The 23,511-nt window shown below is 41.3% G+C and overlaps 1 protein-coding gene across 2 annotated transcripts in view; it reads left to right on the top strand.

Moving 5' to 3' along the window:
• The window catches only part of Ppp3cc (protein phosphatase 3 catalytic subunit gamma), a 79,050-nt gene that overhangs the window by 29,861 nt on the left and 25,678 nt on the right, over positions 1-23,511 (top strand). For both annotated transcript variants that reach the window (XM_041672982.1, XM_041672992.1), the window contains exons 4-5: positions 8,650-8,761; positions 15,836-15,981. In XM_041672982.1, the coding sequence (XP_041528916.1) occupies positions 8,650-8,761; positions 15,836-15,981 (258 nt within the window). The remainder of the gene's footprint in view (positions 1-8,649; positions 8,762-15,835; positions 15,982-23,511) is intronic.

The following is a 23,511-nucleotide window of genomic DNA, read 5'->3' as shown; positions in this document are numbered from 1 at the left end:
TTGATTTTTCTTGTAATTTGCAGAGCCAGAATTCTTTTTTGTTTGTTTTTGTTCTTGTTTTGTTTTGTTTTTTTGAGACAGGGTTTCTTTGTGTAGACTTGACCATCATAGAACTTGCTCTCTAGACCAAGCTGGCCTCCAACTGACAGAGATCCACCTGCCTCTGAGATCAAAGTTATCCTCAGCTACATAAATGAGTTTGATGCCAGCCTGGGTTGCATGAGCTTCTCTGTAAAGAAAAAAAAATCCAAAAACTAAATGCAGAATCTCATTTGCTAATAGCATTTAGACTCAATATGTATTAGAATTCTGCCTCTGTCCTGGTGATGGTAATGCACACCTTTAATCCCAGCATAGCGTTGTTCTTAAATATAATTTGTCTGTCTTACCCCAGTGTTCGAAGAAGAGGCAGGTCTAAAGTCCCAGGAAGAATGAACAACAAAGTATTTTTATATTTATTTATTTATTTATTTATTTTTATTTTACTCTTCAGTTAAATGGCCGTGTCAGGAGCTAGGGATGCAGTTCGGTGGCACAGTGTTTGCCTAGCGTCTCACTGCTGTGCCTTGTCCTGCTGCTCAGTGGCACTCACACATGTCCTCTAACTAGGTACTGGGATGAGTGGAGGTCATGCTTCTAGACTTTGTCCTTGAAAGCCTTCCTATTGCCAGCACATCATCTCAAAAGGGTGGGTGTTCAAAAGGCACACTGGGTTTTTCTTTATGGGTTTGTTAACATGAAATGATTTAAGAGACAGAAGGAAAGACTATAGAATGTTTTCAGTTATTCATTGTTTTACTTAATGAAATGCATTTTTGTTGTTGTTTTTGTTTTTATTTAAGCAGTGTTTCATGTGACTTAGACTCAAACTTGCTGTATAGCTGAGGATGACCTTGAACTTCTGATCCTTCTGTGTCGTGCTTCCTTGATATTTACTTAGAACTGAAGATGGAGCCCTGGACTTTGTGCATGCTAGGGAAATGCTCCACCAACTGAGCTACATCCCTATTCCCTGGAACAACGTATTAGACATAAATATTGGGGCTGGGAAGATAGCTCAGTCGTTAAGAACACAGACTGCTTTTACAAAGGACCTGAGTTCAGGTCCTAGCACCCACATCTGCTTGTGGATCACAACCATCTTTAACTCTTGCTCTAGGAAAGAGGAGATGTTTCTGGCATCTTTCAGCACCTGGTCTCATGCACACAGAACAGATAGATGCATAATTTGAAAAAATAAAATTTTAAATGTGACAAAATATTTTCTAATTATTTATTGTTATCATTTATATAGTTTAAAAATAGCCTTTTAAAGCTTTAATTTATTTTTAAAATTTAGGTGCTGGGGATTAAACCCAGCATGAATTCTACCACTGAGCAACATCCCAGCCCTTGGGCTTTTGTTTTGTTTTAGAGGCAGGTGTCTTTATGTTACCCAAGTAGGATTTTTCTTTCTTTTGAGATATGTTTTCTCTTTGTAGCCTGGCTCTCCTAGAGCTTGCTGTGTAAACCAGGTTGGTGTTGAATTTCTGCTTCAGCCTCCCAAATAGCTGGAACTACAGGCGTATGCCCTCCTCTGGCTCTAATTCCTGGTTTTTAAATAGTTTCAATTCATTGATACAATTACTAAATTACATTTTAAAATTCACAATGAGCTTTGTGCCTATATGAAACATGATTAATAAAAACTCAGGGTCAGAAATTGGGGTTCAGCCCGAAGATGCAAAAAGCAAAGCAGCCAGCCAGGCTTTTACCTCGACCTCAGTCTCAAATGGCCATTCTGCCTCCAGGGATCTCAGAATGAGACTGTGTGTTGAGAGCTGTTTCCTCCCATTTTATAATCCTCTCTAGGGCTGGGATTAAAGGCGTGCGCCATCCAGTTTCTATGGCAACTAGTATGGCTACTGGAATTAAAGGTGTGTGTCACTGTGGCTGCTGGGATTAAAGGTTACCATAACCTGGTCTGTAAGGCTGGCCAGTGGGACTGTTTTACTCTGAGATCTTCAGGCAGTCTTTATTTATTAGGATACAATTGAAATATCACTACACCTATATGCCATTTTCAGGAAACTTTGTGTTACATGCTCTTCCCCTCCTTTATCAATAAGTTCCTGAGTACCAACTTCATAGCAGGCTGTAGAGATAAAATCAAGACTAAGATTCAGTGGAGGATGTCATTCAGCACTAGAACACTTGCCTAGCATCCCCATCTTCACACAGAAAGAATAAGATTCATATTCTCTGGAGGAGCTAGCAAAAGGTTCCCTTGTTGAGCGTGTCTTTCTGTAGAGCAGAAGTGTTCCTGTCATTAGAAGTAGTAATCTTCATATTAAGACCTTACCCAGAGGGCTAGTAAGGTAGCTTAGTGGGTAAAAGCATGTAATGTTTTTGTAGAGGACCCAAGTTTGACTCTCAACATACATCAGGCAGCTCACAACTGCCTATAAGTCCAACTCCAGGGGATCCAAATAACTCTTTGAACACCTGCCCTCATGTGCTTATACTTATACACAGGCATACACACATAATTAAAAAGAATAGAAATGAATTTTAGGGAGCTCCTGATAGTCTCCTGATATATAATAGGCACCTGGTTGGGTGAATAAATGAATATTAACAAATTGTAGTTTGTGTTTGACATTATTTGATGGGTTTTTTTTTTTTTTTTTTTTTGGTTTTTCGAGACAGGGTTTCTCTGTGGTTTTGGAGCCTGTCCTGGAACTAGCTCTTGTAGACCAGGCTGGTCTCGAACTCACAGAGATCCGCCTGCCTCTGCCTCCCGAGTGCTGGGATTAAAGGCGTGCGCCACCACCGCCCGGCGATGGGTTTTTATATTGACTTTTTTTTTAATAACTTGAAAGTTTTAGGTACAGTGGTGATTTAATTAAAAGGTGTTTTCCTTTTAAGATTCTATTTACTTGGATTTTATGTGTATAAATGTTGCCTGGCTGTAATTAAGTGCATGCCTGGTGCAAAGGATGCTAGAGACAGCAGTCAGATCCTTGGAGCTGGAGTTCAAGGAGGATGTGAATCTCCATGTGTGGGTCCTGGAAACTAAACCCAGGTCCTCTAGAAGAGCAGTAAATGCTCTTAACTGCTGAACCATCTCTCCAGCTACCACCCCTCCAAGTTTTTTGAGATAGCATCTTATATAGCCAAAGCCCCAAACTTGTTATGTGTGTGTCTCCACCTCCCAAGTGCTGGGAGTATAGGCATAAACCACTATGTGACTTTTATTTTTAGGGCATTTTCTTTAAAATTTTTATTTTAGTAGCTAGAAAAATTACTTAGTGGTTCAGAGCTTGTACTGCCCTTGCAGAGGACCAGAGTTCTGTTCCCAGCACCCATGTCAGGTGGCTCACAAAGCCTGTAACCCAGCTCAAAATTCTGACCCCTTACATGTACATGTCATACCTCAATGCACATAAACTCGTGATTCAAAATGTTCTAATTTTTTATTTTATTTAAAAAAATTAATTTGTGTGCTTTTGTGCATGAGAGAGAGGGAGGGAGGGAGCTTATGCTACTTGTATACAAGTGCCTATGGGGTGGAAGAGGGTTTCAGATTCCCCTGGAGACAGAGTTACAGGCAGTTTTGAGCTGCAAGATGAACTTGGGTTCTCTGAAGAGCGGTGTCTCTCAAGCCACTGTCTTTTTATTTTTTATTTTTCTTTTGGACCTGGAGAGGAAATCCAGTCCCTCATACACCACAGCTATCTACTGTACTACTGAGCTATTCCCTTACCCTCAACTTTTTGTGGTTGTTGTTATAATCTTTTATATGTATTTTCTAATATTGCAAGTCCTTTTTTAAGATTTTATTTATTTATGAGTATATGGCTATTTTACCTACATGTATGTGTACTACGTGTGTGTAAATGCCCACAGAAGCCAGAAGAGGGAGTCAGACCCCTGGGACTGGAGTTACAGATGGCTGTAAGCCACCATGGGGAGGCTGGGAACTGAATCTGGGTCCTCTGTAAGAGAAGAGAGTGCTCTTAACTGCTGAGCCATCTTTCCAGTCCCTTGTATGCATTTTAAAAAAGAAATTAGACTATCATGAGTATTCCTTTTGTAGTCTTTTCCATTCAATTTCATGCTAAAAGCATTTTGTCATTAATTTTTCTACAAAGGCGTATAATTAATGACACAAATATAATTTATTTTTTAACATTCCTTTAGTATTGGATAAATAGGCTTATAGAAGGTTGCTTAGCACCTTTTCCTACTTCCTCCTTAGTAACAAAACCCCTTTTTTGCTCCAGAAAGTAGAATTGGAATTGTAAGGAGAATTTCAGATTCAAGAAAGGAAGGCTTTTATCCCAGGCCGGGGAACAACTTCTGGTTGGTCTGAACTTGTTAAGGCATATCTATTTCCTGCCATCTGTAAGGGACAAGCAAAGGCCTCTTCTACCCACCATCATAGAGATAGCTTTCTGGCACTATTCTTGTTTCTGTTTGCTTGTCTGTTTTATGGACATCTTTCTTATATAAAAAGGCTCTGGAAAAGTTAAAACTTTGAGGTTTGTTTTACTTTGTTTGATGCAGAATTTCAGAAAGTCCAGACTGGCCTCGAATTCACTGTGAAGCCAAGGTGACTTTGAACTCCTGTTTCTTCTGTGTTTGCCTTCCCTGTGCTTTGGGTACAGGGTAAAGCTTTTGGACATCTATTCCACCCTATCATTTCAAATTTGGAGGTGTGTCCTGAGGCAGCCAATTCCTGACTGTGGTGACTGTGAGGTGGTGGGACTAAGGGTGAAAAGCAGACCTCTGTGAGTCACAGACTGATGAATAGCAGGAGAGGGGCTGGTCTCTCTGTGACAGTGCTAAGACCATCACCACACATCTGTCCCTGTAGGCAGAGGTTGTTTGTTTGTTCTTGGCCACTCAGACCCGAAACAATCACACAGAAACTATATTATTTGCAGTACTATTTGGCCAATAGCTTAAGCGTATTTCTAGCTAGCTCTTATATCGTAAACTAACCCATCTCCATTAATCTGTGCATCACCACGAGGTCGTGGCCTACTGGCAAAGTTTCAGTGGGCTCTGGCGGAGGCAACTGTCTCCTGTGGTGGCTATGTGGCTTCTCACTGACTCCACCTACTTTCTCTATATCTTTTCCAGCCTGGCTATATTCTGCTAAGCCTATATTGGTTGAAAGCAGCTTCTTTTTTCATTAGCCAATAAAAGCAACACATATCCAGAAGGACTTCCCACACCATTTCCCCTTTTCTGTTTAAATAAAAAGGAAGGTTTTAACTTTAACAGTCTGTCCTCCCTTCTAGAATGTTAAATGGCTTTGTGGCTGTGTCCTGGTGTGTGTGTGTGTGGGCGCGCGCGTGCACGTGTGTTTACATACATGCCTATAGAGGCCAAAGGACAACTTATAGGAATCAGTTCTTTCCACTTTGTGGATCCCAAGAATTGAACTCAGGTTGTTGGGCTAGGCAGCAAATTCCTTAACCCCCAGGATTATCTCTCAGGCTCAGTTAACTAGATTTTGTATCATTGCACTGAAAGTGGTACAAGCTCATTTTCCATTTTGTTCTGTAAATTGCTGAAGCTAGTGTCTTGTTGAATATATCTTTAATTTAAAAAATTACTATATGGGGGTGGGGTGTGTGCATGCTACCGTGCACTTGTAGAGGTCAGAGAACAACTTTATGGAGTTTGTTATGTCCTTTCACCTTCATGTAAATTCTCCAGATTGAACTCAGGTCACCAGACTTAGACAGCAGGCTCTTTTACCCACTGGTCACCTCACATTAATACATCTTTAATAGCACATCTGACTTTTCCTTAAATCAAATCCTTAAAAGTTAAGTTCTTGATTTTTCTCTTGAGGTGCAGGAACATATTGTTTGTTTACTATCCATGAAGATGAAGTTGAATAAAAGGATAAAGGGAAATAGGAACAACTAATTTAGATGAATCAGTCAGGGCAAGACTTTCAGAAGCAGTAACCTTTGGGTAGAAACTGGAATGATATTGAGAGCTGGTGTAGAGAAATGGGAAGTGTAACAAGGCTGGGGTGGTGAGAACAGGCATAGGGATGTGGGGATGTAGCGGGGAGGCGGGCAGAGGTTAGGTGCTGGCAGGGCGTTTAGGTTTGTTCTGAATGTGTTATGAAGCCACTGGGTTGTTATTTCAATTGCTCTTATTTTAATGTTTTGGGGGTTTTGAGGGGAGTATCATAGCCATGTTTGTGTCTTAGAACAATTACTCTGTTATGTAGTGACTGACTGCTAGAGCCTGAGGACAGGCAGAGAGACCCCAGGTAGGAGTCATAATAGAGTTTGAGTCTTTGTATCTGAAAAGCTTGAGACAGATATGTTTTCTATTGCAGAGGTTTTTGGGCATCAAAGCATTTGCATAGACTTTACCAGTGCAGCATCCCTCATCCAGAAGTAAAATCTGAAATGCTCCAGAGTCAGATCTTTTGAAGTATCATGTTGGCACTGAGAGAGTTTCAGATTTTGGAGTATTTCAGATTTTAGAATTTGATAATGTCTGTGATATGGATAAGAGATAGCAGTGACAGACAAAACAGTTTACACAGTTCTTTCTCATTCTTTTTTATAGTATCATGGTGTTGCTTAGTGTATGTATGTATATGTTATTGCCAGTATTTTGCTATGACAATGTTGTAGTATGTGTATATTTTTTCATATTGGTGAAAATACATGACTTAAAAATGGGTCAAGAGTTAAGTTAATAATGTAGTTTTGTCAGTTTTTGCTGTATTGTCTTTACTGTGTAATTTTTTTCTTTGTTTTTAGCTCTATTTATTTTATGTATGTTAGTGTTGACCAGTATGTATATGTGTACACCATGTACGTGCCTGGTATCCCAGAGGTCAGAAGAGGGTATCAGATGTTCTGGGACTGCATGGTTGTGAATCGCCGCATGGGTGCTGGGAACTGAGCCCAGGGCCTCTGAAGAGCAATGAGTGCCTTTACTGCTGAGCCAGCTCTCCAGCCCCTGTGTTCCTTCCTTTTCACATAGTGAAATGTGTTATGTTTTCTTGCCTGTGGACCTCTCATTACAATCTCTTTCCTACAGCCATGCATCCTTCTAGAGCTTCTTTTCAATACTGATCACTTGTTCTCTTGTCACTTGTTGGGTGCTATGTAATATTAGAGCTGTTTTTATTCTTTTGAAATGGCATCCAACCCCAGAGACGTTTATTTAAAAGCTCATCATTACCCCAGTGACCTTATTTTATTTTTGTTTTTATGAGACAAGATTGTATACTGTAGCACAGGCTAGCCTCCAATTGAAGGCAGTCTTCCTCTTTAGTCTACTCAGTGCTGGAATTGCCGTCATGGCTGCCATGCACAGCTTTCACCCAATGACCTGAGATGCCACTTTTACTGTAGATGTCTGTCCCATGAGCTTGGATCCGTTTCTGAACTGTGGTAAAATACTGCTGTATTGTGGCATATGGTAGGACACAGTTTCTTTATTTTATTTTTAATGAACTTAGGTTTTATTATGTAACCAGGCTGATCTAGAACTCCTTATGTTGTCTGACTTAGCCTTGAATTCATGATCTTTTTGCCTGAGTACAAGAATGTGAGGTCTGTACTTCATGTCTGACTCAGAACATTGTTGTTTTTGTTTTTTTGAGACAATGTGTCACATAGCTTGAGTTGCTTCAATTTACTGTGTAGACAAGGTTGACCTTAACTACTGGTTCCTCACAGATTCTTCTGCTTCCACCTCTCAAGTTCTAGTATTATGGGTGTGGGTCATTATGTTTTGTTTTTTATGGGTTCTGGGATTTGAACTCAGGACCTTGTGCATGCTAAGCAGATATTCTACCAACTGAGCTATATTATATCCCTAGCCTTTTTGTTGCTGTTCTAAATGGAACTTTTTTTTATAATTTATTTTTTTGTTGTTTTTGTTTTTCGAGACAGGGTATCTCTGTATTCCTGGCTGCCCTGGAACTTGCTCTATAGATCAGGCTGGCCTGGAACTCACAGAAATCCACCTGCATCTGCCTCCTGAGTGCTGGGATTAAAGGCAAGTGCCAAGGCATGTGCCACCAATGCCCGGCTTTGAATGAAATTTTTATACTATGTTACTCTATTTCATACTTTTATATAAAAGCTTGTTTATTTATATATTCAAATTTATATCCTATTTTGCTGAGCTCTATTATTTATGCTGCTTTTATCATTGTTTTTTTGTTTTTCTTCAGTTATACAATTATATCATCTGCACATAACGATACTTTACATTTTTCCTTACCCATTCTGAAGCCTTTACTTGATCTCATTTGTCTAATTATATTGCTAACACCTTTATTGTAATGTTGAAGAATGACAGTTAATAATCTTGCCTTGTTCCTCGTCCTAGATTTTTTTCCACTGTAAAATAGTGATGCAGATTTTAGGGCTCTGGTATGTATGTGGGTAGCTTTGCCCAGAGAGTTCTCAGTGTTTAAATATTTGGGAGAGATTTTTTATGAAGGCTGCTTATTCTACCAACTTTAAGAGTAACTTTCAAAAGCTAGAAGATTGCATTTTTCAGTTTGGGACTTTCAGTGAGCTATACCATAGAGCACGTCATTTCATTTTAGTTAAATTGTCTTTATGTACTGTTGTGGTCATGAAGAACATTATCCTTTGTGTCTCCTAGTGTGTGCTGTATTTATGGAGTTTAAAGATTAACTATCCTAGAACATTGTTTCTGCTTCGAGGAAATCATGAATGCAGGCATCTCACAGAGTACTTCACCTTCAAACAGGAATGTAAGTATGCATCTCCAGGGACTGTTCAGCTGTTTCATGTGCTGCCATGCTCACTTAATATCATACCTTCTAAATAAAAATAGTGAGTGAGGCTTGGTGTCTCTCGCCTGTAACTCAACACTTGGGAGGCTGAAGCAGTAGGACTACCCCAAGATTGAAGCCAACTTGGGCTATAGAGTGAGACCTTGTTTAAAAGAAAACGAAGAAGAAAAATTGGGTACTCCTACACTGTTATCAGAGAATGAGTTTATTCAACACCCACATGTCACTTTACTGTGTGTTCATACTGAGTCTTGTTGCCAGTAGTGTCCTGTATTGGACATGGGGTGGTTATAATGGCAGCCTTCCTCCCAGGAGAGCCTGAAAGGAAAGGTCAGAGTTATTAAAGGAAATGGTAAGCCAGGTTTAGTGTTCGTGTCTATAATCCCAGCACTTGAGAGGTGGAGGAAAGAGGATAAGGCATTCAGGGCAAGCCTTGGCTATGTGGTGAATTCAAGGTCAGTTTGGGCTCTCTCAACAACAACAGATTTGGTCAGACACTAAATTCTCTTGCAAATGCAGGATCTTCAGATCATTCCAGCCCCAGAAACTTTCTGAAATAAAGATACCATTAGACCATAATAACCAGGAACTTATCAACTTAGATTTACTCTTGGTAGGTATTTGAATTGGTGTCAAGTATTTAGACAGCAATTTCACAATATTTGTGAAAATCGCAGATATACATTCCCTTTTCTCGGTATTTTGACTTGTCAGAATGTATCATGCAGACTGTATGTTAGTGAGCTCACACATATGTCTTGTCATATTTAGCAGGGCCAGATGTGCTGTTGGCTTAGAGAAGCCATTTGCTAACTGTGCACACTATGTGAAGAAGAAACTGGCACTAGTGTTTACTTCTGAAGTGCTGAGTCAGAAGGTCTTATTTTAATATTTTTCTAGTACTGTTTGAATTATTTTTTGCCATCATTATGTACTATTTTTGTAATTTTTTTCAAGTTGCTAATCTAAAAATTACTCAGTTGGGGACTTTTATTTGAAGGGCTTTTTAATTTTTTTGCTTTCTTAAAGATGTGATCTTGCTATGTAGTCCTTGATGGCCTCAAACTCCCTGTATAGACAGGCTATCTGTCAGTCTCTCGAGTAGATGTGTGCCTCCACTCCTGGCTCTTGAAGGCAAGGCTTTTATTGGTTTTTTTTTTTTTTTTTGTGTGTGTGTGTGTGTATGTGTGTTTTAAGGCTGGGGTATACTTCAGTGGTAGAGTATGTGAAAGGCCCTAAGTTCAGTCCTCAGCACTGTAATTAAATATTTTTTAACATTGATTTTTTTTTTTAAATTCTGTGTATGTGCATGGGGTGAATATGCCCTGGCTTATGTGGAGGCCCTTGAGTCGATTCTCTCCTTTCTGTGTGAGTCCTGAGGATTGAATCCAGGTGTGGGCTCAGCAACAGTGCTGTGTCCCCTAAGCCATCTCACTGACTCATGAATAGGTTTTTGAAGCATTTCTAGTAACTCGGCTGTATGCAGTTGAATAAGAACGACTGTAGGTCCAGTGAGATGGCTGAGCACTTGCTCCTAAGCCTGATGACCGAGTTCAGTCCCCAGGAAACAGAGAATCGATTCCTTGAAAGTTGTCCTCTGACCTCCACATTTTGATATTATGTATATAGGTGCATGTGCATAGACAGTGTAAAAGAAATAAAAGAATGCTGTGCCAGTGTCTGAAAACTCTTCACTCTCTGTTTGTCCCCTTCATCTAACCTTTAAGATTTTGAAATACTTTGCAGTTTCTCTAAAACATTACTATTTTTGCCTAGAAAATTAAATATGTATGAAACAACCGGCAAAGGCCCTGGAATACACTTGATGGAAGTCAGCTGCTGATACTTAGAGTTAAGTGGGTGGCAAGAAAATTGCCTGTGGATGTCCTGTTCCGAGTGCTGTGGTGTTGTGGTTTTGACTTTGACAGAGAGTCCTCTACATTGCCCAGGCTAAGAACAGCAATTCATTAGACCTAGGCTCGGGCTTTTTGTTTGGTTTGATTTTTAAGGGACATCTACTGTAATTTCCCCACCTGTTTGCCCTTTTAAGCTAAAGTTTTTGTTTGTTCTTTTTGTGGACTTTGGTGCTGGAGAGTGAAGTAGATTTCTTTTGTGATCAGCATAATTGGTTCCATAATTGGTTCTATCTTTAGAAGATAGAACAGTAGGTTCAGGAAATGCTTTAAGCATCTTATTTTGCCCGGCATTTCTTAGCTTGTGTCTCTATTTGTTTTCAGTGTGCTTCTAGCTATACTTCAGCCCAGTCACTTACTCTCCTGTATAGTACCTCCCGTTTCATTCTAATGCTGCATGCAAGATGCAAATAAATCTTGGAGCAAGCATACACACTAAAATAAAAATATAAATGTTATTCCTATATAAGGAAAGAGCATGTGTGTGTTTCCTGGGTGTTCACTGATAAGCCGATCTTGCCTATGGGCTACTGAGGCTTTTAGGATCAGAACCGTGTAATTAATGTTAAGTGACATCAGTTGCAGAGCGTGCAGCTGCAGGCTTGTTGCTTTTTTAAGGAATGTGGGCAGAAGCTTTTCTTGTCTCATATCAATATTTGCTTTTTTTTCTTTTTTTTTGAAACAGTGCTATTTTTACTTTTTACTTTGAGGCAGAGTCTAAGTTCCCCAGATTGCCCTTGTATCTCCTAGCTAGTTGGGGTTACAGGCTGTGTCACTAGGCCTGCATCACACTCTTTCTTAATTATAACAGGAGATTGAATTTTTGTTTTGTTTTTGAGACAGGGTTTCTCTGTGTAGCCCTGACTGTCCTAGAACTCACTATGTAGACCAGGCTGGCCTCGAACTCACAGAAATCCACCTGCCTCTGGGATTAAAGGTGTGCACCACCACTGCTTGGCTGGGAGAGATGCTTTTTTTATTTGTTTTGCTTTGTTTGAGATAGGGTTTCTCTGTGTGGCCTTGGATGTCCTAGAACTAACTGTAGACCAGTTAGTTCAAAGCTGGCCTTGGCTCACAGAGGTCTGCCTGCCTCTGCCTCCTGAGTGTGCACCACCACTGCTCAGCTGGGAGATGTGGTTTTAAAATCGGGGCCTATTAGGCTACCCTGCTGGCCTCAAACTCTCAGTGCGCCTCTGCCTCATCCTCCTGAGAGTACAGGCATGTGTTATCATGCCTGGCTAACAGTTAATTTTTTTGGGGGGGGGGGGGATTTTCGAGACAGGGTTTCTCCGTAGCTTTTTGGTTCCTGTCCTGGAACTAGCTCTTGTAGTCCAGGCTGGCCTTGAACTCACAGAGATCCACCTGCCTCTGACTCCGGAGTGCTGGGATTAAAGGCGTGTGCCACCACCGCCCGGCCCAGCAGTTAATTTTTATATACTGTCCTTTTATTGTTATGTACTTAGAAAGCAAGAAGCCTTGTGTATTGATCCCATCTCGTAGTTCTGGGTCCAGATTTCTCAAGCAGATTAGTCTGTTGTTTCATGAACTGTTTTGTTTTGTTTTGATTGCTTACTGACAAGTCCCAGAAATTCCTGTACTTTCCTAATGAAAATAGTACTCTTATAACAGACTTTAAAAGAACAAATACTGTTTATTGCAACACTATTTTAGAGTAGCAGTTTGACCTGGTTAGATTATGGCATATCCATAGAGTCAAGTGCTGTGTAGTTTGTTTTCTTTTTAATTACTAAGCTGCTCTTATAGGAATGACAGAAGTTTACCTTACCCTCAGAATTTTTCAGCTAGGCTAGAAAATTCAATTGGCCTGGCATGGTGCACACCTTTAATCCCAGCACAGGAGGCAGCGGCAAATCTCTAGTGGGGATGGGAGGGGACAGAGAGGAAAGACAGAGACGGGGAGAATCTTTAGTGAATGCAAATAAAAATTAAGGAAATAATGCTCGGTGGATAGGCTTATAAGTAATGCTCTCAAAACTCTTTCTAGAATTCTTTTAAAATTTTGTTTTACTACTGGCCATGGGTGATGCAGGCCTGTAATCCCAGCACTTAGGAGGTGAGTTAAGGTCAGATTGGGCTATGAGACCTTTTAATTACATATAAAATGTTGTTCTGTCCTGTTGCATTATTGGCAACAATGAAAACTTATTTAAATGTGGCCCTGCGGTTGTGATAGTTCTCCTTTATTTTAGACAAGTCTTAGCCTACAGTATAGACATTAATTTTTCATGAAAATAAAACTCTTGAGTCAGCTAATTTGACCTTCAGGAATTATAAATTTGGGTATTTAGATTCTGTTTAATTTAAACTTAAAAAGAATGGGTGGCACATCAGTAATCCCAGCACTCTGGAGGCTGCTAGTTCTAGCCAGCCTGAGCTTCATGGCAAGACCTCATGTTGAAAGTTCACAGGCTGAGGAGGTAACCATTTGGTAGAGCACTTGCCCAACATTCTCAAGGCCCTGGGTTCTAATTCCTGCACTGTGATTAGGAAGAGTTTGTGAGGATGTGTAACATGCTTGCAGTTCTGGACACTGGGCCCAGTGCCCTCCCCTTTTATTTAATTGTGTTTATATTTATATCTGTATTTGTTTGTATATCTGTGTACCACATACATGCCTGGTGCTCTCAGAGGTCGGAAAAGGGTATCAGATGCCCTGGAACTGGAGTTTTAGATGGTTGTGAATCGCCGCATGGGTGCTGGGAACTGAGCCCAGGGCCTCTGAAGAGCAATGAGTGCCTTTACTGCTGAGCCAGCTCTCCAGCCCCTGTGTTCCTTCCTTTTCACATAGTGAAATGTGTTATGTTTTCTCGCCTGTGGACCTCTCATTACAATCTCTTTCCTACAGCCATGCATCCTTCTAGAGCTTCTTTTCAATACTGATCACTTGTTCTCTTGTCACTTGTTGGGTGCTATGTAATATTAGAGCTGTTTTTATTTATTTTTGAACGGCAGCTGACCCAGAGCTGTTTCATTAACCTGGGGTTACAGACAGCTGTGACAGTTGTGAGCTGACATGTGGGTGTGGAGGACTGAACTCTGGTTTTATGCCAGGTCATCCAGTGCTCTTAACAGCTGAACACCTCTCCAGCTGCCTTCCTCGGCTTTTAAGTGAACATAGAAATGGTATCTACTTCATAGAGATTCTATAAAGGTGGTCAGTTAACACAGTTACAGCCATTGTGTGCCAGGCATGAATACACTTTACATGTGCACTTCAGTCCTTAAGCAGCATTATTGTAAGGATTATCACTTCCATTAGATAGTTGGGAAAACCATAGCACTTGAAATGAACACATTTGTCCAAGGTTCTAAGCTAAAAGCTAACAGATCTGAAATCCAAACCGAAAGAGTTAGGTTACAGATAATTTATCTGACCACTGTGCTGGGTCAAGGCGTTTAGCTCACTGAAATATATATATATATGTGTGTGTGTGTGTGTGTGTGTGTGTGTGACTATGTTTATGTATACACACTATATACCTATAGCTATGTATACATTCGATAAAATTAGGAAAATATGGCAAGATAGGGTTATAGATACTGTCTCTGGTCTAATATCTCAGGAGGAGAAAAAGGTAATGTATTGATTCTTATTTTACTCAGATATTAATGCACCATAAATTTCTGTTCACATAATTTGGATTTTGGGCTCCTGTTTTGATTTAAAAATGGCTTTCCCCAGATCTGGCATCTGTTTGGAAGTAAGCTAAGGACTTTTCCCAAGTCATTGCAAGGGTGAAAAGCAAGTTACCAGAACTAGATGGTGGTGTACAGCGTGACATCCTGTGCCTTTTCAGTTCTCTTTTTTTTTAAAAAAAATTTATTTATTTATTAATGTATACAACTTTCTGCCTTCATGTATACCCGCATGCCAGAGGGGGGCGCCAGATCTCATTACAGATGGTTTTGGAGCCACTATGTGGTTGCTGAGAATTGAACTCAGGACCTCTGGAAGAGCAGACAGTGCTCTTAACCATTGAGCCATCTTTCCAGCCCCTTCAGTTCTTAACCTATACTCAGAGTTAGGACTTTTTTAATTAAAGGAATTTCTTTTGATGTTGGTAACAAAGGGAATCTGCCTTTGGGCTTTTAGGAGCATTTATTAAAGTTTTTTGTTTGCTTTTATTTTAAACAGATGTTATACTCACATCTGGACCTACTTTTGAAATATCAGTGTAAGGATGTAACTATAAGAAGGTTCAAAATTAACCAGACGGTGATGGAACATGCTTTTAATCCCAGCACTCAGGAGACAGAGGCAGGTGGATCTCTGAGTTAGAAGCCAGCTTGGTTTACAGAGGGAGTTCCATGACAACCAAGACTACACAGACAAACTGTCTCAAAACAACAACAAAATAATAAATTAAAAAATACAAAATAGTTCAATAATCCAAACATTTTTACATAAACTAGGATAATAATAATTTACTTACACATCTCTAAAGTAATGATCAGAAAAGAAAGAGCTGGAGAAATGACTCAGTGGCTTAAAACTGTTGTTGTAGAGGACCCAGGTTCAGATCCGAGCACCCACATAGCAGCTCACAATTCTCCTCAACTCCAGTTCCAGGGGATCTAGTGCCCTCTGCTGGTCTCCTGAGGCACCAGCATGTATTCAGTGCATATGTGTGGATACACACAGGAAAAACATTCATGCACATAAAAGTAATAAAGCTTTTAAGAAGAATAGAACAAAATGAGCAGAAAGGTTTCTGATACAGAAATAGTTCTCAGTACTGTGGGGACAGTTCCACATGAGGAGGGACCTGGAACCACTCTATCCTAGAAGCCCATGGATCATAAAAACTTTACTGGCACAATCTGAGGTTCCTAGAAGGACCCTCAGAGGAGCCCAAAGCTGTAGCCTCCCATCAGGAAATAAGATGTTGCCTAATAATTGACAGCTGGCAGCCAGCTGCACTTTCAGGTTCCCAGGGCTACAGAGCTAGAAAGTTAATCCAGAGACGCACTTTAGAAATGGAAGGAAGTTCTCATGGATGGAATCTTCAGACTTGCCTGGAACCAATGGCTTCCCTTTCTGACTCAGGGTCTGTGGGTGTGATAAGGTTCATCCTTTGACTGTGTCCTCTTTCGGTAGGTCGGATTAAGTATTCAGAACTGGTGTACGAAGCGTGTATGAACACATTCGACTGTCTTCCTCTCGCTGCTCTCTTAAACCAGCAGTTTCTCTGTGTGCACGGAGGAATGTCACCTGAAATCACTTGTTTAGACGACATAAGGAAAGTAAGTAATTGTTCATTGTTTTCACAGGGGATGTTGTTACATTTCTGTTCTTTATCCCAGCCAGTTAAATATATATATATATATTTATTTAATATAATATAACTGAAATTAAAAGAAAATACAATCAAAAGTAGAAAAACAGAACTTACCCATGATCTTGTCATTGCTGCATAGCTCTTAGTAACACATGAGATATGTAACACCCGATTTGGTGTTACACCCTCAGTACAGTTCGCGCGCCACTGTACCGAACGCGAGTCGGGCAAAGGCCTGGAGGTTGAAAAGAAGACACAGAGAGACCAGGGTCATTCGAAAGGAGATCAGCCGAATGCCCTGTAGCTAACCACCAGGCAGGGCAGGCATAGCACAGAAACACACAGGAAGCTTAGTTGATCATAAACTGTCCCCGCGAATGCACCACAGGAATAAGGGAGACCAGGGCCCTACAGGTCCCCCTTTTGTATAAATTATGACTAGGCCTGTCTTGGGTGGCATTGGACGTCAGGCAATACCCCTTACCCATCATGGGAAATCATCCAGGTCAAAACACATTTCCTGTCTTAGGTTGAGGCAGCCCCCCAAAAGCCTTTTCCGTCTTTGGCTCACTAGTCATCCATCACCGAGTTCAGCCAGATTTGTGCTGAAAGATTCTCTGGGGCAATAGCTAAGAGGACTTGCCACGTGGCAACATTGACCTGAGCTTGCCTTTGGCTCTGGCATCATAACCATGAAGATGATGCTCCAGCACATGTAAGCATCCCTTAAAGAGACTGTGCTTGCTCAATCCTTAATATTTCTGCCCAAATTGGAGCCCTTTAAGTAAGGTCTCAGCGCTGGTGAAAATAACCCTGGTATAGCTAACTAGAATAATTTTAAGAGCCAATTTGTAAATAGTACACCTCAGGGTCCGTGAATAACCGCAATAAGCTTATTACTGTAACATCTAGCAGTGGTCTTTAACCACAACTAAGAGCAAAATTAACTGTAATATTTATTTGTAAATTTAGCTCAATATGAATGCTACGGCATTTGCAACCTGCCCTGAGAAAGTATCCTTTATGCTAGCAGGAAGCAACTGATTGACTAATGGAAAATCCAGCAGCTTTAGCTGCTGTGGCAGCAACAGCTGTGGCTGCCGATATCATGGGATGGGTAGATGGGTAGACAGGCGAGGAACAATCCTTGGCACTCGGACCACCGCAGCCAGCTCCTCAGGAAACCAGCAACTCTTCAGTTGACAAGCCAGAATCTCTTTGATCTCTCGGCTCTGTCCTGTCTTCAGGCTTCTGGACAGGAAAATCCACAGCACGCACCAGCCACTCAGGTACCCATATTGGATTGTCAGCATCCTGCGGGAAAACACAAACAGCCCCTCTTCCCCACACCAGTACAGGATCTGGACCATGCCAGGTGCCATCTGATAGATTCTTCCATTTGACATGAGGCATCCCGGAAGAATCTGGCCGCCAGTGCCTGTCAGCGGCGGTATGAGATTGAGCATCAACAGTCAAAAAATTTAAAATGTATAAAATAAAAGATAAATGATCTCTGGGGGTGGAACCATATTCCCCCTTTTTTGTTTTATGCAAATAGGCTTTGAGCGTACTATGCGCTCGCTCCACTATAGCTTGTCCTTGAGGATTATAAGGTATTCCCGTTTTGTGAGAAATAGAAAACTCAGAGCAAAATTTAGCAAAGCCAGTGCTAGTATAGGCTGGTCCATTATCAGTCTTAACAGTTTCAGGAACTCCCATGTAGGCAAAAGCCTGGAGACAATGACTTTTTTTTTTTTTTTTTTTTTTTGTTTTTTCGAGACAGGGTTTCTCTGTGGTTTTGGAGCCTGTCCTGGAACTAGCTCTTGTAGACCAGGCTGGTCTCGAACTCACAGAGATCCGCCTGCCTCTGCCTCCCGAGTGCTGGGATTAAAGGCGTGCGCCACCACCGCCCGGCGAGACAATGACTTTTAACATCTCGTAATCTTTCTCCTGTGTGAGCTGAGGCAAAAATGAGATGAGAATATGTATTCACGGTTACGTGAACATATTGCATGTGCCCAAAAGAAGGAACATGGGTGACATCCATTTGCCATAAATGATTAGGGGCAAGCCTACGAGGATTAACTCCCAAATGGGGAACAGTTAAAAGTTCTGTACACAGAAAGCACTTTTTAACAATATTAGTGGCTTGCTCTCGAGATATCTTAAAATGAAATCTTAAAGATCCAGCACTGAGATGAAAACGATTATGAGCTTTTTCTGCAGCTTCATAAGATTCCTGACTCATTACATAAATTTGACGAGTAAGCTGATCAGCCAAAGCGTTTCCCTCACTCAAAGGACCAGGGAGGTCAGTATGAGCCCGCAAATGCCCTACGTAAATGGGTACAGATCGGGCCCAAAGCAAAGTTTGAATAGCCAATAACTGCATCTGGACTCGAGATACAGAGGCAATATAAGCTGCAGTTTCCAACGGTGCAAGAATTTTGCTTATATACTGACTGTCAGTAAAAAGGTTAAATGGAATATCAGCATATTTCTCTAGGGCCATCTAGACAGCAACCAATTCAGCCACCTGAGCAGAGTTAGTATTAACAGACTGAATGTCAAAATCAGGAGGGGAGGCTACTACAGCTCTCCCAGTGGAGGATCCATCAGTAAACACATTTCGTGCCCCTGCCAGAGGCTGCAAAGAAATAATTTTAGGGAAACATACCGGATGACTTTTAAAGAAGGTGACTAACTTATCAGAAGGATAATGATTGTCTAACTTGCAGGGATTAGTGCATAAAAATAAAGTCCAATCTTCAGCAAAATTTTGCAACCAAGTTATTTCTGCCTGGGTATATGGTGTAATAACCTTATCAGGTAACATTCCAAAAGTTTGCAAACTAAGCTTATATCCTTTCTGAATAACACGTAGCACAGCTGATGGATATGAGATAACAATTTTTACAGGTGACACATGTTCATGCACCCACAGGATGGGTCCTTGCTGCCAAAAAACTCCAGTAGGACTATGCTTGGAGGGGAAAATTATCAACAGCAGTGGCTGACTATAGTCAATATAATTAATATGAGCAGAGGCAAGCTTTTCTTCAATTAAAGTAATACATTGCCTTGCTTGAGGTGTTAACTCACGAAAGGAGGTTGGGTCTGGATTCCCCTGCAGAATGTCAAAAAGTGGTTTTAAGTCTCCAGTAGGGATTCCCAGACTGGGCCAGACCCAATTTAGGTCTCCAAGCAACTTTTGAAAATCATTCAAAGTTTGTAGTTTATCTAGGCGAAGAGTAACTTTCTGCGGTTTTACTCCTGTCTGCAACAGCTGATGCCCCAAGTATTGATATGGAAACTGTTGTTGTACTTTTTCAAAAGCAATAACTAACCCAGCATGTGCTAGACATTCTTGCAAGTCAGCAAAAGCCTCAAGGACTATTTCTGGGTCCTGTCCAGCTAATAGGATGTCATCGAAATAATGACTTATATACAGTTGAGAATATTTATACCTTATAGGGGCAATAACCCGTGCCACAAACATTTGGCAAATTACAGAACTATTGGCCATACCCTGGGGCAATGTTACCCATTGGTAGCGCTTGTATGATTCTTTGAAATTTATAGACGGTATACTGAAAGCAAATTTATCAGAGTCTTTTGGATGCAAGGGAATGGTGAAAAAACAATCCTTCAGGTCAATAACTAAAAGATGATATCCTGCAGGAATACCTACAGGCTGAGGCAACACAGGTTGAGTTGCCCCCATAATTTCCATGCAATCATTTACTGCTCTAAGATCTTGCAATAACCTCCATTTACCAGACTTTTTCTTAATAACAAAGATAGGGGTATTCCAGGGAGAAGTGGATGGCACTATGTGTCCTGCTTCTAGCTGTTCCTGGACTAGAGTCCGAGCAGCCTGTAATTTCTCTTTACTCAGGGGCCATTGTTCTATCCAAACAGGTTTTTCAGTTTTCCATTTTATAGGAATGCTTTCTGGCTGCTATGGAATGGCCCCTAGGAAAAATTTCCTAACCCTGTATGCTGTCCAGGTGACTGTTGTATAATTTTCTTGTCTGCTAAAATCTGCACATCTCCCTGCAGATTTTTGCCCAAACCCTGACCAGGGACAAAGCTCTGCTTCGATAGCATATGCTGCACAGGTTCAGTGGTCAGAACTGCTCCCATAGCTTGCAAAACATCTCTTCCCCACAAATTAAGAGGAAGGTGTTCCAGGACAAATGGTTTAAAAATGCCCTTATGGCCTTTTTTTTTAAATTTATTTATTTATTATTTATACAATATTCTATCTGTGTGTATGACTGCAGGCCAGAAGAGGGCACCAGGCCTCATTACAGATGGTTGTGAGCCACCATGTGGTTGCTGGGAATTGAACTCAGGACCTTTGGAAGAGCAGGCAATGCTCTTAACCTCTGAGCCATCTCTCCAGCCCCCTTATGGCCTTCTTCGTCCTCCCAATCTAAATATTGAGTACTGCACTCTGGAGAACTGGCTGTTCCTACTCCCTGCAAGGTTGTAGAGGCCAGGCTGCAGGCCAGTGCTTTTTAGCAATCACTGAAGAATCAGCCCCTGTATCAGGAAGGCCTTGGAACCTTTTCCCATTGACTGTTAAAGTGAGTGTGGGGCGGTTCTCTAAACTAGAAACCCAAAAAGCTCCAGGGGATCCTGTGGAGCCAAATCCCTTGTCCCCTCGTTCTTGTTTAAAGAAAGGATTAGTAGAGCGAAACATGGGCAAAAGCACTAATTAAGCTATTCTCGCTCCTTGAGGGATGACAAGGACTCCCATACCAGCTTCAATCATAATTTTAATTTCTCCAGTATAATCACAGTCTATAATTCCTGGTAAAATTTTGATTCCTTTGAGCGCAGAACTACTTCTACCCAAAACTATACCTACTGAACCCTCTGGGATAGGTCCAAATACTCCAGTCCCCAAGGTCTGCACACCCATTTGTGGGGTCAATACTATTCGGGCGGAGGTACAGAGATCTAGTCCTGCACTTCCTGAGTTACCTCGTACAAGGTCGTTGACAGTGAGGCATTTCTCTGAGGAATGAATCTGACGGGGGCTCATGGCCCCATACACTTATGTTTTGGGGGCCCGGGGCAGGCCCCTCCCCCCGTTTTTTGACCTGGGGATAAGATTTCCTTGACTATCCGTCTTAGAGTGACAGTCGTTGGCCCAGTGAACTCCCTTTTGGCATTTTGGGCAAACACCTGGATTTCCTCTAGGCTGATTAATTGCTCCTTTACCAGCAGGGCAGTTCCTTTTGAGGTGTCCTGACCTTCTGCATTGAAAACAATTCCTAGGCCTAGCACCATCTTGGCCTTTCTTAAGGGCAGAAACGATGACCTGGCCCATCACGTGGGTGCCATCAATGTCTCTGCATAATCGGATAAAGTCATTCAAATCTCCATCTCTGTGGGCTGGAGAGATGGCTCAGAGGTTAAGAGCACTGATTGCTCTTCCAGAGGTCCTGAGTTCAATTCCCAGCAACCACATGGTGGCTCACAACCATCTATAATGAGATCTGGTGCCCTCTTCTGGCATACAAACATACATGGAAAGAATGTTGTATACATAATAAATAAATAAATCTTAAAAAAAAAATTCTCCATCTCTATGGGGGCCTAAAACTTGCTGACAGAACTTGTTTGCATTTTCGAAGACCAGGTGTTTTAAAGACTGGCATAGCTGAATCCACATCCCCAAAAATGTGACTTCCCACCTGTAGAAGGCGGTCAATGAACTCAGAATAAGGTTCTGAAGATCCTTGAAGGATCTTAGAAAGCTGTTCTCATGATCCTTTGTTAGGTAAAGTTTTCCAAGCTTTAACGGCTACTGCAGCTATCTGAGCATAAATTGCAGGATCATAAGCAATCTGTGCTTCTAAGCTAGCATATTGTCCTTCACCAGTTAACATGTCAAGGTTATTCTGGGGGAAACCTGCTTCAGCATTTTTGCCTGCAGTCTTTTTGCAATTTTCCTCCATTTCACCTCTCCATAACAAGTAATCTCCCCCTGAAAGACAAGCGCTGCAAAGCTGCATCCAGTCACTGGGTATAAGGTTGAGTTCTGCAAAGGATTCCAACAAAGCTACAGTGAAAGGAGCATGAGCTCCATAGTCCAAAACTGCTTCTTTTAACTGCTTAATATCCTTAAAGGCCAGAGGGTTATGTTGCCTGGCCCTCTGTCCCTGCTGATCAATCTTTTCCACAACAGGATAAATCTGCTTCTCTCCACTTAGATTATTTAACCTGTACCGGATCTCTCGGATTTCTGCCTCTAAGTCCATAGGGGCAGAAGCAGTAGTGCAAGGATTATGCGGAGGAGGTCTCATGGTGACATCTCCATTTGCTTCCTTCCTTTCCTCTTTTTCTAACTTCTTTTTTATCAGTGCGATTCTTCTTCTTCTTCTATATCCTTTCTATTACTTCCTGTTCCTAAAACTTCCTGTTCCTCAAAACTCACAGAATCTACTTCCTGAATCTCCTCAAGGGTTTTGTTTAAACTCTCTAATTGCTCTTTCACTTTAACATCATCACTGAGAAGACCATCTCTGACCAAGCGCCATAGTAAAAATATCGCCATGGGGAATTCTTGTGGCCCTCGCTCTTTCAGTGCATTTTGAAGATCAGCCTTTACCTGCTCCCAATCAGTAATGTTAAAACCCCCTGCATGTAGGAACCAGGGACTAAACTCTAAAACTGTCTTAATAATCTCTTGTGCTGTCTCAACTTTAATACCGGTGCCTTTATTTTCCAAAAGACCTAACAACTGGCCTGTTAACCGGCCCTTTAACACTGGAACAGAATAACTTGCACCCATAACCAATTCACCCTCGCCGCACAATTTCTTACCTGCTGGCCAGCCTTCCCGAGGGCGACCTCTCAGGGATCCCTACTTCCCGATCTCGCAGATGGGTCTAGTTGCCGATGATCATCTTGCTGGGGCCTCCAATTGTAACACCCGATTTGGTGTTACACCCTCAGTACAGTTCGCGCGCCACTGTACCGAACGCGAGTCGGGCAAAGGCCTGGAGGTTGAAAAGAAGACACAGAGAGACCAGGGTCATTCGAAAGGAGATCAGCCGAATGCCCTGTAGCTAACCACCAGGCAGGGCAGGCATAGCACAGAAACACACAGGAAGCTTAGTTAGTTGATCATAAACTGTCCCCGCGAATGCACCACAGGAATAAGGGAGACCAGGGCCCTACAGAGATACATGTATTTCTTACTTCTTTCTCTTTTTAAAATTAATTTTTTTTTTTGAGACAAGATTTCTCAGTGTAGCTGTGGCAGTCCTGGAACTTGCTCTATAGAACAGGCTGGCATCGAACTCAGAGATCCACCTGCCTATGTCTCTGTGCTGGGATTAAAGGCGTGCGCCACCACCAGCTGGTCTTAAAATTAAATCTTAATGACTAAAAATATACTATTTTTATAATTCTGAAACTTTAAAATTATTTGTATGTTTTAAACAGAATCTTTCTGTAAAGTCTTGAACCTAAGACA

Source organism: Microtus oregoni, unplaced genomic scaffold (genome assembly GCF_018167655.1).
Source record: "Microtus oregoni isolate MIOR12 unplaced genomic scaffold, Mior012 000001F_ref0000356, whole genome shotgun sequence".
Lineage (NCBI taxonomy): Eukaryota > Metazoa > Chordata > Mammalia > Rodentia > Cricetidae > Microtus > Microtus oregoni.
Note: the sequence above shows the minus strand (reverse complement) of the source record. Positions and strands in the feature narration are given on the sequence as shown.